Source organism: Melanaphis sacchari, unplaced genomic scaffold (genome assembly GCF_002803265.2).
Source record: "Melanaphis sacchari strain LSU unplaced genomic scaffold, SCAv2.0 Contig43_pilon_pilon, whole genome shotgun sequence".
In the NCBI taxonomy this organism is placed as follows: Eukaryota; Metazoa; Arthropoda; class Insecta; order Hemiptera; family Aphididae; genus Melanaphis; species Melanaphis sacchari.
In genome coordinates, this window is record NW_020271284.1 from 2,603,248 (window position 1) to 2,622,250 (window position 19,003).

The 19,003-nt window shown below is 29.8% G+C and overlaps 1 protein-coding gene and 1 non-coding gene across 3 annotated transcripts in view; one reads left to right on the forward strand and one right to left on the reverse strand.

Annotated features, from left to right (window-relative positions):
- The window catches only part of LOC112597847 (protein lozenge-like), a 40,062-nt gene extending 22,276 nt beyond the window's left edge, over nucleotides 1-17,786 (forward strand). For both annotated transcript variants that reach the window (XM_025344077.1, XM_025344078.1), the window contains exons 4-5: nucleotides 11,843-12,010; nucleotides 15,688-17,786. In XM_025344077.1, coding sequence (XP_025199862.1) covers nucleotides 11,843-12,010; nucleotides 15,688-16,529 — 1,010 coding nt within the window. In that variant the 3' untranslated portion in view covers nucleotides 16,530-17,786. The remainder of the gene's footprint in view (nucleotides 1-11,842; nucleotides 12,011-15,687) is intronic.
- Nucleotides 33-151, reverse strand: LOC112597872. Its single transcript, XR_003114866.1, has one exon. It is a non-coding gene; the product is annotated as a 5S ribosomal RNA (ribosomal RNA).
- Nucleotides 17,787-19,003: the final 1,217 nt, after the last annotated feature.

Below are 19,003 nucleotides of genomic sequence, written 5' to 3' on the forward strand. Positions count from 1 at the left end.
TGAAGTGACAGTAAAAAATTTAGGCAAAAAAATGCCAACGGCACGTAGTGTTCCCAAGCGGTCACCCATCCAAGTACTAACTACGCCCGACGTTGCTTAACTTCAGTGATCGGACGAGAACTGGTGTATTCAACGTGGTATGGTCGTTGGCGGTAGTCGATGGGTTATCATTTATTATTAAGAAAATAACTAATGAATAATACAATTAAAATTAGTCCTAACTCCTAATACTTACTTTGGAATTTTCATCATGTAATGAAAATTAATAATTTTAGTAATATTAAATTGTTTCAATTTTCAACGATTAATATATTTTTTTAATTATCATAAAATAATTAGTTTTAGGAAAAACTGTTATTTTACGTTTTAATTTACAATTTTATAAAAAAAAATCTCTGAAAGCTCTACTCAACATTCATATTAAAATATTGAAATAGGTATTAAGATATAATAATTTAATTAAGGCATTCATTTAAAAAAATATTTTTATCGAATCTAAAATTTTAATTGATTTACCAATATAAATAATATAATATTATTGTAATGCACTTGGTTTGAATTCTGGTTGTGAACGAATCATACAATTTTAATTTATGATATTAAATTAATATTGATTCTATTGTTTATTATTAAATAATTACATAGACACGTATAAAATTATAAAATTTTATTTTTGTTTATGTCTTACCTATGTTATGTAATACCTTATATGTTAATGTCGTGGAAAATTTGTCATTTTGTTGAGAAACATTATTGTGTATAATATCATATAAACTAGAATCGCACATAATATAAACAAGTTTGACCGCAGTTAATTACATTTTGTCAAAAGTATGATTTTGTATCTCATATTACTTAATGTTTTAGTTTTGAAATATTTATTTTCATTATAATTGTATTGATATCATTATAATAATCCTCACTATACTAAATGGATGTTGGAATGCTTACATTATATTGTACAACAACGTCAACAACTAAATCATATAACAAAAAATATGATTTTGTTTAATAATATACGTGCCGAAAGTCACACACTCATTTGTAATTAAACTGCAATACAACTTAATTAGCATATTGACATACATACCTATTATTATTTTATACATATTGGAGTAATTCATACAAAGCTCACTGCAGGCCACAATGAATTGTTTGTATAATTCCCTATAGTTATTTCTTATCTGAGTTAAACCTAAATAATAATCAACATTCACACTATTCATACTATAGTACTATGCATCTGTATAACTGTACCATTATACTATGTTTACATACTTACATACAACTTTACATACGTGACATGATTCATTTTAAATATTTTGTATTTTCCAATTTTTGCAAACCAAGAAAGTAAATATATATTATAATCCTAGATAAATACTTATCATTCTCTCCCTCTTACAAGATCATTTACATACATATATAGGTTTATAATAGAAAATTAAATTGTTATTAATTAGTAACAATATAATAAAAAAACTGCACCAATTAATAATATGCAATAGAAGTTTAAAATACTCAGGTACATTATTAAAATATGAGTTAACTATCATAAACAAAAATTTTAATATTGATATAATTTTAAAATACCCTATTAAAGAATTTTTTTTTGTATAAATTAATTAACAAATTATGCACCTATGAAATACGGAGGATATGTATATAAATATATATATATATATGGTATATATAAACTTGTTAATTTTAAAATACAGTTAATGTAAGCTAAAAACTACTGTAGCTAAGACGTTTCATCAAATAAATAAAAAAAAAAGAAAATACATTATAATTGAAAAAAGATATATTATAATATATCTCTTTGATATCTAAATTAAATTCAAAATTAACTTAAGATATGTTACGTTTATTTTAAGTCAACGCATCATGTACCGTAAATCAAATTTCAGTCAAGTCAATGGGTAAATAAATCAATTATAAATTTATTATTAATTATCAATTTAATATTTGTTGATACCCACAATCTTTGTTCGTGTTTATTAAATATGTTTTTATTTATTAGTATGAACGCGTCTTAGATATTGTTGTTTTCGTGGTCTAGGCGTGGTTATTAAAATATAGTAAAATATGAGAATATTGGGAATAAAAGGAATAAGGTTTGTCGTATTGCCGAATTTTTTTTTTCCCGGATCGAACTACCGTGTCGCACTGCAGTATGTAGATCGGTGGTAGATGATTAAACTTACTATTGTACATTATTATTATCATCATGTTTGCCGTCGCTGCGTTTTCCCGCGTGTTCACCGGCAGAACGATCACGTTCCGTCTAGAAAGTGGCCTTTTATATTGCGGTTGGGTGCCCATCAACCGTTACGGGCCAATCGACTGCTTCCAATATTATTATTATATTATCACACTAGGTGTATCATAACGCATACGATTATAGGTATAGTATATACGTGTATACGGGTAGAGTAGCTGCTGGTAGTAAGTCTACCTCACCTACAGGTATATATTATAATACAGTACGTTCATCTTATACTATAAGTATAATAATAATAATAATTTTTATTATTGTTTTTTTTTTTTTTCTGTTGAAATAATAATGCGCATCAGAAAAATGATATACATGCGTCTGACGACCGGAAATCGATTGTATATTAGGTATGTGTATACATACGCCTTGTGTGTAGTGTTATAACTTATAATATATGATACGTACATTTATAAAGTATATAATAGCAAACATCTGTAGACATAATATCTATCGCTGTATCTTTTGTATGGCTGTATTTATTATGTTCAGTCATTGCACCTATAGAAGTCAGCGCCGGCGCAGCTAGTTTTCACATGACTTATAGGCGAAATACATCGCTTTAGGCGCTAAGTACACGGACAAAATACAATAGCAATTATAATCGAGTAAGTACTTTAAATCTTTTACACAAACCCGGTAAAACCAGGAATATGGTGATTTTTAACAATTATTTTTGTTTGGAGAAGTTGAATCCCCGTACTGGCGGCTAAAGTTATAAAAACTGTGAGCATTATTATACCTATATCCTAAGAGTCAAGTATGCAGAATAATATTATGAATTGACGATATTTTTGCACTAGTCTAAAACATAAGATCATGGGATGTGTGAAACTCTGACTGAATTTCCACGGTGATGACATTCATTATTATATACTATACAGAGTGATTTACCAAGAATACACACTCTCGTTTTTCTTTTAATAATGAATTAATTCAAATTTTAATTTTTGGAATTTTTAAATATACTTGCTTAAAGATTATATTTTTAAATTATTAAAACTGTTGTATTACTATTAATAAGTATCCTGTGGTGACATAAACTTTTGTTTTTTTAAATGAGAACTCCCTTTTTAATGTAGATTATTTAATTGGTAATGGGTAATTGTTTTGATTATTTTTATGAACAAGTAGTTTTTTGTTATTAAAATATATGAAATCGGGACAAAAGTTCTTAAAAATGGTTTTACAAAAAAATAAATTAGATGTAATATTATATCTAGTATTTTTTATACTTGGACCATTCTTACAAATTATAATTGTTAATAGATTTACATTAATTACTAACATTTTAAAATTACCTTCTTAGTGCATCCGAATAGTATGTCAAAAAAATAAATATAAATTTGGAATTTTGTTTTGGCATGCTATACTTTAATGCAGCCTAGCTTGTATATTTACTGAACCTAATCATGGAACTTTTTTATTTTTATTTTTAATACATAAAGATAATAATAGTTTACATTTGACAACAAATAAAAAAATAATAAGTGTTTAAAAATATGGTTTTCAGGTCTAAAATCAGACTTTGAATAACTGCATTATTAAAGAAAAAAAGAAAAGTTAGCATACTTAGTGAATTACCCTATGTACTCGTACATAAAATATTATATACTGACGATATATGTTTGTCAAACTTCAGTGTTCAATCGTTGTTAGAAATTAAAACTCAATGTATCAATGAATCATTGCACACATAATTGTACGGTTTATATCCATAATATAGATATTTACTTATACTCACATATTCTTTATGATCTGTACCATTTATAATAATATAAAGGTATCTATTTTATGAATAAAAATACTATATTGAGGTCAAGAGGGATCCTTCGTCATGCGAAAACCCCGCAAGACGAATGAATGGGTGACGTAAAAAAAAATAAAAAAATAAAACCAGTTTTACTTTTTTGTTTTGTTTTTGAGTCATCCTGACTCTGACGACTATATTACACACAATAATAATATTATTATTATCATCGTGTATACATTTACATGCATATGCGGATATTACGCAACCCGTAATAGGTGTATATGTACGCACTCTTGGTCCGCATCAGTCACTCGCAGTCTCCAACGACCACCGTCGTCGCGTTTAATGTCCTCCCCCTCTAAAATTTAACTTCCAGCGCGTTGGAGATAGGTACGTACGGATTAATTAACGCGATGGAATACATTATTTGATATAATATGATAGAAAAAAAAAACAACCTTATGGTATAATATATATAGTTATAATAGAAGTGACTAGTGAACTCTACAGAGACGGAGGGAGATAGGCACGCGTGGAATATGAGAACGGTGCACACATATTATACAGTTGGGTTATACGCTATAATATACGTCAACTGGATTTAATGAATATTTACGCGGTGAATATTACAAGTAGGCTACAGGTAATCGTTGTAAATCGTAATGTGTATGAAGGTGATGCAATTTACGAAATCCGAACGATTTTGATGACTTTCTAAGTATGTATAGGTGTATTATTATTGCGGCGCGCGGTGTTTAATATCTTGTAAACACTGTGTGACATGTGAGTGTATAGTATTTTTTTAAGATTTTATATTCAACGCTCGACTCGTTTTAAACCCAATGAATCGAAGAAAATAATGAAACGACAGTTTCTTTTTTTTCTTCCGTCCAACGAAATAATGAATGATAGTATTAAACTGGGTATGTAAATATAGTATTATTATATTACTATGTGTAATGTATACAGTATATACATGTTAATCAACCGCTCGTGTGTTGTTCCGGAACTCTGGTCAAACAATTTCGTTTTAATATTCGTACGAAATAAATTTTATTTTAATATAAAATATATTGTCATGTATAATATAGTATAAGTTATATAATGTAAATATAGTTTTGTATAATTAAACTACACGTGACTCAACGTCTAAATAGTATGTCTGACATTTTGGCGATCACGTCTAGAATCGATTTTTAATCAAAAACATTTAAGTGAGGAATAGTAACTGGAAATAAACGAAAAAAATGCATGGTAAAACAATACATTTTTTTCTAGTATTTGTAATTTCCTATTAGCTGGTATAGTTATATCTAAATCTATCCTTCATAACATATTTCACAATTATTGTTTGATTGTTATTGAAATTAATAATATGTTATCTATTTTATACATAAAAATTTTAATTTTAATTTTTAGAAAGGTTCTAAACTGATGTCTTGATCATAATTTAAATAATACATTTTTGCGAATTTGTTTCAAAATACATAAGCTGTTGTTTAAATCATTTATCTGTTATTTATTGATGACTCTTGCTGGTTAGTATAGTTAACTATATCATGATATATAATGTTATTAGTTTATATAGTTATATGTAAAATTTAAGGTATGGGCTTAAAATGCGTTAACACTGTTATATAATATAATAATATACTACCGAATAATAAGTGTATAGTTTTACCTATTAGTGTCAAATGTTTTTGGGTACACGTAGGTAATTGTAATTGTACGTTTGGCCCAAAGTAACATTTTACCAATAACATATTTATATGTATATTTTTTTCTTATTACGGTATGTAAAACATATGTATTCTATATTATGTTTCTATAGTCTAAGGTATAATCTCGGTTAATTACGGGTCACGGACAAAATATCATTATATAGCTGCGGCCAATTACCCGAACTGTGAGGAAGAAAATAAAAAATAAAATAAATGATCCATAGTTTATAGTGATTCATCGAACTGTGTTATATGTTATATATTGTAACGTCTAATAATTGACGGAGTGAGTGATATTCGGCATTATCGTTTTTCAAAATAACTAGTCCCGCGTGAGATTAAGAATTATAGTTATAATGAAGATTATTGTAACAGGTGTTCCTCGGTAGAAGCGTTGTCGGGCGCAAAATCATATAATAATTATTATACTCGTCATATATATTTATTTGCTTTATAAATAAATTTTAAGCGGATATAAACTTCATAACTATAGATAGCTAATTGAACATGTTATAATAAGAATACATACAAACGTAGATAACGAATACAAATTACAAATTACGATCAGTACGATTAGTCAAACATAAAACATAAATATTAAATTTAAAATCTACATGAGAAATCAAGGAACATCATCAAAATAATTCACTATTTTATAAGTAAGATTTGTTGACTCTTGGAAAATAAGATGCTAAACTATAATAAGTGGTTATCCGAATGTATATCAATATATTTTATTATTATTTTCATTATTATTAATCAAAAGAGAATACGTATATAATAATTTAAAAAATATGTATATAACATTTTATCGGTTATTCATTTCGTTATTTATCTTTGAGATAGGCTTGTATTGGAGATAGAGAGTTATAGTGATATTTAAATAATATAAATTGTATTATAAAACTAATAACAAATACAAATAAACAATATTATTTAGTATATGATAAAACATTACAGTTTTAAAATGATTCAACATAATATAAAACAAAAACAAATAAACTTCTTATATATTGGAATATAAGACATAAAAATAATATTAACATAGCATAATGTAAATAATTAAAATTAAGTTTATGGAAAATTGCACAATAACCATGTATTTATTAACTTTTTTTATTGATTTTTGTTTTTATAGTATAATAATTTTTATTTTACGTCAAAATATATTAAATTATATATAGTAGGCCCGAGATAATCTATGAATTTTCGATCATAAATTGTTTTTACGTAATTAACTATTTAGCATTTAAAGCCCTAACTGTGTTGTCTTTTATTTTAATATGATTGTGTATTGTATAGAGATTTCTAATTAATTTAAATCTGAAGATTGAAATCGTTTGCCCGTTCCGTGTAAATTAAAGCTCGGTATAGTATAATTTATAATTATAATATAATTATTATTTACTCTTTGTAATAATCTATAATAATAATAATAATAAGATAAATATTTCGGATTTTTGTAATTTTTTCAAAATTTCTAGCATACCTAACTAAAAAAACGCGAATTTCCCCGAAGATTAAACTTTGACCTTATATCAAAAAACTCCTAATTAGGAAATTCTGACGAAATCCGTGAAGCCATTTTTGATAAAAAAATTTACAAGCACGTGCAATTATTGTTTAGTAATTGTGGAATAATAATATACATTGTACTAAATAGGTTTTAATTTATCATATTATCCGTATTGTTTTATATGTTTTATAGCGGGTTAATGAAACATTACCCTTGAAGTGCACGTGGTATACAGCTATATCGGAGTTTATAATATACACAAAAGTATATTATGTCCTGCACACTTGCGGTAAAATGCAACCTATGCACGCGTCGGTGCAGTGTGGATTAAAAAACAATATAGGTTCCCGAGGTACGTGCGGGTGCGACTCGTCGATACTGTGAGGAATAAAACGTATAGGTACCCAACACTATATACGTATAATAATATACAAATTATGTGTATACACGCGAGAAACCACATCCCCTGTGATCGATTTCCGGATAACCAAAGACGGCGTACAATATTATACTTCATATAGGTAGGTATCTATTTAGATACTACCTTTATGAGGTATAATATATTGTATGGCATAATATATGCTGTATTGCTGCGATGTTTTTTTTTTTTTTATAATATCGTTTTTTCTATACCCACACTATCGAGTGTCTTTTTTTTTTCGGTGCATTAAAATTGTATACTTTATAATATTTAGTAAAGCCTATAGGTATATCTATGTAACGTAGTTCAACGAGCTGGGTGGGCTGCAAAAACACAGTAAGTCGTATACGACAAGATTCAGAAGGAAAAAATCACGCCTGATAGGTGCATCTAATTTTTTTTCACTGCGTTTTGTTTTCTACAATGTAATTATAACTCATTTGTTTTTTACTTTGATATTTCAGAGTAGAGTATTTTTCTGAAAATACCGATGTATATTTATCGAATATTTTATTCAACATGACGATTATAAAAATACAAAATTATTTACTAATATACGTTGTTTATCTATGGTTAAGATGAAAAGCGGTACCACAGAATCATTCATTTTTAAACTTAAAACGGTTGTTAAAATTGAACACATCGCCCCTTTATAAGAAGTAAAAAATATAAAATACGATTAAAGTTTAATTGATCAGCTGTTCTATAAATGGCCACTATCAATCGATCACAATCTGATAATAATATTCCATTATATAATCTTAGATATTATTATACCATTTATACCTATATACGAGAGCGATCGAGCTAAGTTCAAAAAAACATTTAAAATCATTATTTTCATTTATGCAGAATTACCATTTTGCTACGCAATACAATTTGTTATATATAATACAAAATATATTATTGTGGTTTTCATGTAGTTATTATTTGCAACACTACAAATACAGTTCGTCATGTCTGACCAATTACGGGCTAGATATAACTACGTGTTATACCTTTTTTATATGTATGTATATTGTATATTATAAATTTTAATATATGGGTAGTAGTTTTGGTTCTTATTTTTTAAGGTCACATATATATCTTAAATTTTTAATATACAGTTTCCTAGCCTATTTCGTTTATAATATTTGAAAATAGGTTTTAAATTTTAATAAAGGTAGATGTATACAGATTATACGTATTGTATATATGCGAATTTCTCTGCAGACGGTTAAAATAGGGTTAAAAAATATAAATTGAGTGTCGGGATAGGTAGGTTTTTATTATGTATGCCGTATGCGCATCATTATCAGTTTTACTACAATACACATGTCTAAAAATGTAATCTTATATATTTTTTTCAAACTACGTACTTTATTGGTCTTTTGAATTTTGAGTAGACCATTTTATTTGATCGAAGACGAATAATTCTAGTAGTTTATAAACCATTTTGAAATCACGTATTGATTCTGAAATCGATATTTTAAATAGTAAAAGCTTAACGTTTTGGAGGTAAAGATTTCAATTGTGTTTTGATTTTAATCTTACCACTGCGCTCCGTGAAATACGAAATCAACTCGTTGAAAAATTGCAAATCAGTAATCACAACAGAACTTATAGTTACACATTTTTTCTAGGTATATTAATACACTAACGCATGTACGTTGGTATAAATTATTGTTAAATTGTTGGTGTTTAAGTCGATGTATTATCGAATGTTCATGTTTGTAAATTATATTGTGTACAAATGTACAATGTAGGTACCCACACATATTGTGTAATGTGTAAATAAAGGATAATAGTCGAATGTCGATGTATTACATCGTTTTCGCGCTTCGATTAATGATCACCTAGTACACCTATATAATATAATATGTTATGAATGTACAGTACTTTTTGACGAATGTTTTTCACGTGTAGAGGTATACCTGTAGTCGTTTTCGAAGTATTGAAAAAATCGAAAGCAGTATCATAAATCTCGGTAAAACACTTCTTGCGGGTCTTCGACTAGTGGGTATTAAACGGCTGTGTTCACAGGTCGCGCACTTTTAACTTAAAAAAAAAAAAGTTTCATAATATATAGTTTATATGCATACTTATAAGTTATAACACTTCATATTCTATTATATACGGGCGCAACGTCATCGTCACAGTGAGGACTATATTACGATACGTCCGTCGATTTTTCAACCACACACATATACGTACAACCAATAGTAGTATGCGCACATCTCCGCGGGGCCCGTCGGTCACAAACTCAACGATTTCCATTATTATATTAGGATTTATTTTCGAAAATTATTTTTCTTCCCAAAACGACTCTATAATATTATGTCATAATATATTAGGTATATGCGTACACTGCATATAGTGTATAGTGTAGGACGCGCTTAAACGCCTTCAATATAATAATAAGTACACGAGCGGCCGACAAGCGTGCGTGTTATTCTTCAAATGTTTTATTATATTAAATTATTATTATATTGTTTCGTTTAACGTTTTTCGTTTTTCCCGAAGCATTGTCCTCACGCTCGCGTGCGCCCTCGCACACACTCACACACGTTACACGAAGAGAGGACGACGACGAAAATCTATTCGACGTGTGAAATATCGCATGTCCTTAGCACAGTCGGCCATTAATTTACCGTCGAAAAATATCTACCACGCATATACATATGGTCTATACCTATGTACATACTTTATTGTATACAATATACATATACGTATTATATTATGGCGCACAATGAATGAGACCATACTTGTGTGTGTACCGGCTTCAACAGGTTCTCGTCGCGTTGTTATACTGCAGTCAGTGATTATATTAATTTTTTATAAAAATATATTTTATTATTAACATGTTCTCTTTTCTTCTCCGTCTGTGCCTGTGCATCATTCCGATTTGATGACAATGACTAATGAGCTATTATACTATTACAAATATATTTTAATATGCTCGCGCGAGCATTCCCCTGCCCCCGTAGACGCCGCCACACGCTCCGATGACTTTATCACAATTGTGTTTTCGAGTAGGTACTCCACACGTATAACAATAATTATAATGTACTCGCTCGCGTCTCGTTCAATTTGTCGTCCGTCTTCTTATTCGGGCGGGACTGCTTTTTTAACGAATGCGTACTGTTATAATAATATATGCGCCTGTTTCATGTGAATTAGGTATCTATTTATATCATATTAACATCATTATTACCATCACAATATATGAAATTGATGTTATTATATGCGCGCCTTCGTCACAGAACCACCCCCGCAGCGCCACCGTGATTTCAACGGGCGAGATATTATGATGGATACGCATACAGCATAATATAGCTACACAGCTTTGCCTAAACCGCTGTCAACGTATCGCGTCCCACCCAGAGATAAACTAGGCTGTTGGCCAGATGGATATTTATGTAGAATTCCTTCTGGGCCATTTCTTATACTTCGGTTTTGATGGTATTTAATGATATGAACACGTTATTGATTATGACTATTGTCTAATAATAAATTATCTATATATATCACAAATATTAATTTAAGTGTAAATTATTAGTTTATATTATGTTGAGATATAATATAATATGTATGTACATGTTAGAACAAAATAATGTAAGGAGTTATGTCGAGTAGATACTTATAATCACTTTAAATAACCAAATTGGTATACTTCTTAATTTTTTTTAGTTTTAATAAAATTATGCGTTTTGAAATGTCAAAGGTCCAGTTTTAAAACTTATTAAAATATATTGTTAAATTAATATCGTACTCGTAGGTGTCTAAGACTGTGCATAAAATGGTGTAACATTATATGAAAGACTTTAACTTTAAAATCAACTATCACGGGTCCTTAAATTAGCATCAGTTATCACTGTAAACGCGAATTAGCGTTCCAAATAATTAATTTAAAAATGAATGTTACTATAATACTATGTTCTATAAATAATTTGAATGAGTACGATTTGTGAAAGAATTATTGCGATTGTAGCGAAAGCTAATTTTTTATATATTTTCCGGGTTACCATCTAAACTTCCTTACTAGTCCAGGATCATTCCACTCCTGGTATATATTCCAAGAAAAGTAAAGCGTGCATTTTTTTCGTACATGAATGTATAAATACATTACTTTTGGTTTCAATGGATATACGATTTTAATTATCCGTAAAATTTTCAGATGAACATTCAGACATACCCGTTGGCGTAACTGAATCGAGCAACTGGTGTAGCTATTCGACGTCATCGTATTCACCTAGTGCCGCTCCACTCGGAGGAGCCGCATATATTGCGTACCCCGACGCCACCGGACCTGCCGCCACCATGGCAATGGAAGCTCCCTCAGCCAGTAAGTATATTGCATAATATAACAACGTATATTATATCATAAACGATATCACGTATGTCGTATATCATAAATATATATTTATGGCGGTTTCTTATACGTGGTCATTGCTCATTCTATTTTCTCGTTTAAATTATGATTTTATTCAAACTTTGATTTTTTACGGCATAAATAAGAGTAAGGACTTAAATAATTTCCAAATCTATATTTGAATAGCTATGTAGTTTGTTTTGAGATATTCTATTTGAATACACAGCTAGTAATAGGTATACTAGACAATTAAGAATTATAATTTATATCATTAAATAATATATTAATCTATTTTATTTACTACCGATTGGTTTATTTTATATTTTCAAGACGCGTTAAATGCAGAGTTTTGGTCATTCCACAACAAAAATATCAATAGTACCTACCTCATTTTCTATTTACCTACCAAATTACTGTTAGTATATTACCTTTGTGACTTTATACCATGAACACGCCTGACCCGGACGGTCGTGTTAAATTTTAATGAATTTAGAATAGATATCCTTGGAAATCGGTATAACGTACATATTTGGGCAAGGTTAGGGCAACTTATAAATTATAATATATTATGTCATATAAGATTATCTCAATCAATTTTGGTTTTCTCTTTTCATCTATTGAATCTGAGATAAATTTATTCTTAATTAGTTAGCTTACTGCAAAACTATAATTCACGGGCTAAATTATCTTAAAAGTAAAATTATTGATTTGAATCGAATATTTTATACTCACAAATTCTATAGACAAGGCAAGTAAAGGAAAATATTTGAGTTGGTTTCACGGTAATAAAAATATGTTAATCATGAATGACATTAAATAGTATATGATTTTAGTGCACTCAGGAAAATTATAAACAATATTACTATTTACTGTGGGTATAAATTAAAGCCGTATATAAACGCACGAGATCAGTAAAAATACGTTATGTACTATTTTAATATTATGATACAATTATGCACCATATATAATGTAGATATTTTAATGATAAACAATATACAAAATGTGGACGGGCGCATCGATTACTGCAAATTAGCTCTCAAAAATATCATATTTTTTATTATACCTACGTATATTTAAGAAAGATCGACGTCGCGTGTGTTCGTCACGCGATGGTTATACGCACATCCGCACACACACATTTATATATGTATATTAGTTACATTAGGTCTTTATATGTTCATGAACTATATACATACATAGTATATATTTGTGTGTGTGTACGTATATATCTTCAGAAGCTCTCAAATTGCAAAAATCTTCTGTATTTCATCCTAAAACTCGGGTCAGTCGTTCGAATTAAATGGTATAATATTAGGTTATATACAGGTAGATAGATAGTAGGTACTTGTATATAAATACATTGTAATGTAGACAAGGTTGAAATGTATACATGAAAATTGTAACTACACATCGCAATCGACTAACTACTCTAGTGTAAAATTACAACATAAAATACATCTTAAAACACATAAATAATTATTAATTTACTAATTTCGAAAAGTTATCATTTACTTTTCCATAAATTTTTAAAAATTTTGATGATTAAATCGTTGAAAAAAAATTATGTATTAATTTATTGATTTATTAGCTACAAATTTATGCATTTCTATAACTTTTACGACAAATCTATTAATTTTTAAAACAAATTCATGATTATTGGTGAATTTAAAATTGCAACAAATTTTTAAAAACAAACTTAATATTTCCTCATTGCAATATTTCATTGTTTTTTAACAGTAATAAACATTTAGTTTAAGTACTTTTCTATAGTGGAATGGATTTAAATGGATCGTATAATAACATTGTAGGCGCATTTCACCGTTAAGAAATATTTTGGTGTAGATATTAGTACGGGTTTGACATGGAGATGTGCTTGACGTGGTCTGTTATTTAAAATATTTATATTTGTTCAATCCATCATCGTAAAGATTGGACAGTTAGTGTTCAAGTTATTGGAGAGTAGAGACGTATGAAAACAAAAAATACAAAAATGTTATATTGTACAGTGTCGTCAGTATCTACCATAGATGAGGAGTAAAATTGTTGGTATTTACATTGCAAATAATACTCGTAATAAATAATAGTGTCGGGTTAAAGACGTTTACCATGACGAAATAATTTAAAAATTGGCATAATATTATATCTGCTGATTTTTTTTTCTTGGAAATTACAGCACGTCAGCACGTTTAAAATTTGACTAAACCTTTTTTTTTTGTTATTTGTAATCTGTATCCATTGATAATTGTTAATTATAAGTATTATAGGTATTCGGTGACGTATGTATTTATAACAACGATAGCATATATAATAAAACATACAATAATATTTTACGTGAAGAAATCATTTGATCGACCGTCAGATTTCTCCTACTACCTACGCCCGATTGGTGTTTGAATGTCTATAATACAATTATTCCCGTGTGTGGTACATTATCGTGACCGGAGGGTGTCATAACTGTCATTAATATATTTTATATCGTTTTCGTATGATATAATAATACGTTATTATTATATAAACCATCTATTACGACCGTGTGTAACGTGTGTGTCTGTTCATAAATCATCCTGTAAATCGTAATGAGATCGTCTTCGTAGTCATCTGCGAACCCACGTGTACCCCTGATAATTACTTGAGTTTCTGTAAAAAAAAAAAAAAAAAATGGAACTTATTGGCAACGGAATTAAAACTCGCCGAGAGACTGATATATTAATGCGTTAAATTTACACTCATAACATATAATATGATATATTATGATATACTATTTAAGACATAAGTACGTCAACGCCATAATATACACGTTCGTCCCAAAGCAGTCGGTTCGGTTATACATATACGCGTAGGTTACAAACATAAATGTTGTGGTCCCGTCTTTTATATAGGTAGACCTATTTAATATATTGAAATTATGTGTGAACGGAATAGATTGCATCTAATTTACTTATCATATAAAATATTATTTGCTCTCTAACGAGATATAAATCTATGTTTTTTGATCAGTTATTTATATAAATACAAGATTTATCTATTGTACTACTGTCCGTCGACAATCACCCATCAGTCATATAAATTGGATGTAATGACCACGATATCGACGATGTACGTACATTTTTTCATGTATGTATTTATTCATTGATTTATAGTATTGTTTTAGCGCTTTTCAAAAGAATAACAGTATGATGAGGGTTATAAAAGCATCATTTTGACCTTCTCACCTTGAAACCAGATACAATCATTAACACCATATTTACTTTAAATAATTTTTATTTATATTGGACGCATAATTGATTTATGTTATAAAAATTAAAAAACTGAAAGAAGTTTATAGGTACTTCCTCAGAAATAATTCCTTAAATATTAGAAATTAAAAAAATCAGAATTTGAATACATTTATTTTAAAAAGAAAAAAATGAAGAGGAAACTTGGTTTATTACTGTGTGTACTACACTTGCTACGTTGTATTATTAGTATTCTTTTTCGAATAGCTGTCATTAAATACTATAATAATATAATGCTTTAGTTTTTATAATGATATTGTTTGCTTTTATCGTATAAATTCTAATACTTTTTTTTTTATCAATTATTCTAAACATTTACTGTTTTTGTCCGTCATTAATAAAATACGGTTTCTTTTTTTTTCGTCTGTGTTACAGTGTACGTAGGCAGTCATCAGGAAGTCCAGCAAAACAATCACATGGCCGACTATTGCGGTTCGCACCAACAACACCAACACCACCACCAACAACAACAACACGAGCACCACCACCACCACCAACAACAACAACAACAACACCACCAACAGGAACTCTTAAAACCGGTGCTCCATCACCAGGACGCAGTGGAAACAGGCGTCGGCGGAAGCTATTACCCGTCGTCCTGGCCGACCGCGGAACACCACCATCACCATCATCCGTCGTCGTACCATCACCACCATCACCATTCGGCCGCGGTCGCGTACCAGTACAACGGGGCAGTGGTCCCACCGCCACCGCCGCCGCCGCCGCCGCACCATCCGGTGCAGATGACTGCCGAACCGCCGCCCGTGCCACCACCCACCACGATGGTGCTGTACCCGCACCTGTACTCGACGGTGAACCAGAACCAGATACACCTGCACCTGCACGCGCCGTCGTCCGCGGCCGAACAACAATTGCAGCAGTTGCACATCAACAACAATAACAACAACAACAACAATAGCATCAAGGACCCGTCCGCGGCCGACCACCATCATCATCAGTACGTCGTGGACGACGTGGCTGCGTTGGCGGCGGTGGCGGCCACCGGCAATCCGGCCGCACAGTTAGCGATCAACGCGGCCGGCAGCGGAGGAGTGAACGCGCGCGGCATCGAAATCGGACTGTTACCGCCACCCCCCGCCGTACCGCTCGACGAACACCATCAGGCGAGCGACATCATACCCATCGGTGGCCGGTACAGTGACCGACAGCAACAGCAGCAACAGCACACCGACTTGGCCGTCTGGCGGCCCTACTGATCAGCGGCGGCGGCGACGTCGTCAGTTATTTTTATTACTTCTACAGACGACTATCGCGCATAAATCAGATGCTAAGGATTTATAGCGTCGCAGGTCCTGTGTAGCTATAATAATAATTAATATTATATCGTTGACTGTATGACTGTGTGTTTTCATACCGTTTCAAGAATGGTGGCGCTAAACTTATTAATATTATCATTTTTTTTTTATTATTATTATTATTATTATTATTATTTTTATCATCTATATTTTAATGTCAACGGTTTATTATGGTGAGCGAGTGGATAAACTCCCCCCCCCCACCTATAATGTAGAACGAAATCGTATTTTGTACGATATGCGTAATGCGACTATTTCGAAGACTACTTTTGATCCCTAACGAGATTGTTTGAAACATTGAAATAAACATTATCCGTACCTATTCGATTGCGCTGAATTTCAAAAGTTTATTCATCGAGATGTATAGACCTTTTTTCGTAGAATGCTAAACGAAACTTTTTTTTTAATTGTGACAAATCGCATTGTAATAAATTATTTCAAAATTACCGTAAAAGACTTTTTCGTAAACTCGGATTCTTGTTAAAAAATGTTATACTAGCCTGTAATTGTCATATCGATTCAATAAGAATTTTGAAAAAAAAAACAGTGTCACCGGGGATGCAGTGATGTATTTAGAGCTAAAACAAAGACCACTCTGAAATTAGTATCATTATATAAACCCGGAGACTTTTAAGTTGACTTATTGTTTTCCATAACCAATGCTTTGGCTGTATTGAGAAATTTAATTTTTGTCGCAAAAATTCAAAATCAAATGATTTGTGAAATCAATATTATTTAACTTGAAATTTCAAACGAGGTATAGCCGTATAGGAAAATCTCTTGTGGAAGTCTCCCACTACAGAACGTCGTACATCCCTTCAGTGACAACTGCTGTGTAGATCATAATGTTTACATAACCTAACTAATACTGTTGAACGCTCAATAAAGATCACGAACCAATACACTACTAGCTGATCATGATATCGTATTGTAATATGACGTATTATTGATCACACGCGCGATCACTGAAACGGTTTCGAAATCATTTGCCTTTTTCGTTCGTCTACATTAAAGCGCGTCAAAATATTCCTCGGCACGCGCATTCCGACGTATCTCATCGTTTTCTTTTCCTTGTAATATTATAATGTTGTATTGTATATTTACTATTAATTTTAATATACGTTTTATATGTACGCGTGTCCCGCGAGTGTGTGTACTATTAACATAGAAAATCAAAATTATTATACTTCTTTATATTACTTATGTATAATTATTAATATTATTATTGTAATTTGTTGATTTATTGATATATTATTGTATTATTAAATGTACTACTTGTGATACGTATTTTTTGTTTTAAATATTGTCTTATCTAATCAAGTATAAATTTTGTACATAATATATATGTATATTGATTTACATAATTGTAAACATTTTGTCATATTAGGTTTATTGTATAACTGTTGTGATACGTATCAAAGCCATAACCTATCATGCGTTGAACGTCTGATGGGCCTAAAATTCACGTATTCCAAAGTCTAGAATTTTATATCAAAAAAAATATTCAACAAAAAGACTTAAAAATAATAACTACAACGTTTTAGATTAAAAATAAAAATAAAAAGTATTTAAAGATTATCATTAAATACTAAGCTGATCCAGAACGGCGTTGTTTTTCAAAAAATTAAATCCCTTCTTAAATTCTATTAAATTTAGACTGCACACATTTTTAATACAGTTATTTGGGTTATTTCGAACAAAATCTAATTAATGCAAGTTTAAAATTATAAATAATTATAATAATTATTTTATTTAACTAATTGTAACCGCCTATGACAACAAATAAAATATTAATTTTTTGTGAGATAACGTGACAAAAATAATATTAACTTATAATTTGATAAATATAATCATGATTTTATTACTTAAACAAATAAATTGTTTAGCTGCATTAGAACGAAATGAATAAAACGAAGAAATATGCAGTTTTTATTTACTGATACCGAATAATCCATTTGATTGTATTTTTTTTCCTCTACTTATTAAAACTTAATATAAATATAAATTTAATTTTATAAATAATAGCAATTATTTATTTTTAATTGTAATTAAAGCACGTTTGTTATCTCAGCATATATATATATAATGAAATAACAAAATACCTTTATTTAGGTTAAATTTGAGATTTTTTTGTATTATTTTGCCTTCCCCCTTAAAATGTTAGATATCTATGGGTTCATCGGTTATCAATGAGAACTTCTCACGCTAGTACCTACTGTACGTTTTGCACAAGTGTTATAGTGCGAGAAAAATCAAATTGTATACGAATTCATGATTGTCAACAAAAGAACCACATTTCTTACGAATCATTTCGATCAAGACAAATACAAAATATGTGGATATGATTTATAAAGCATATATTTTGGTTTTAACTT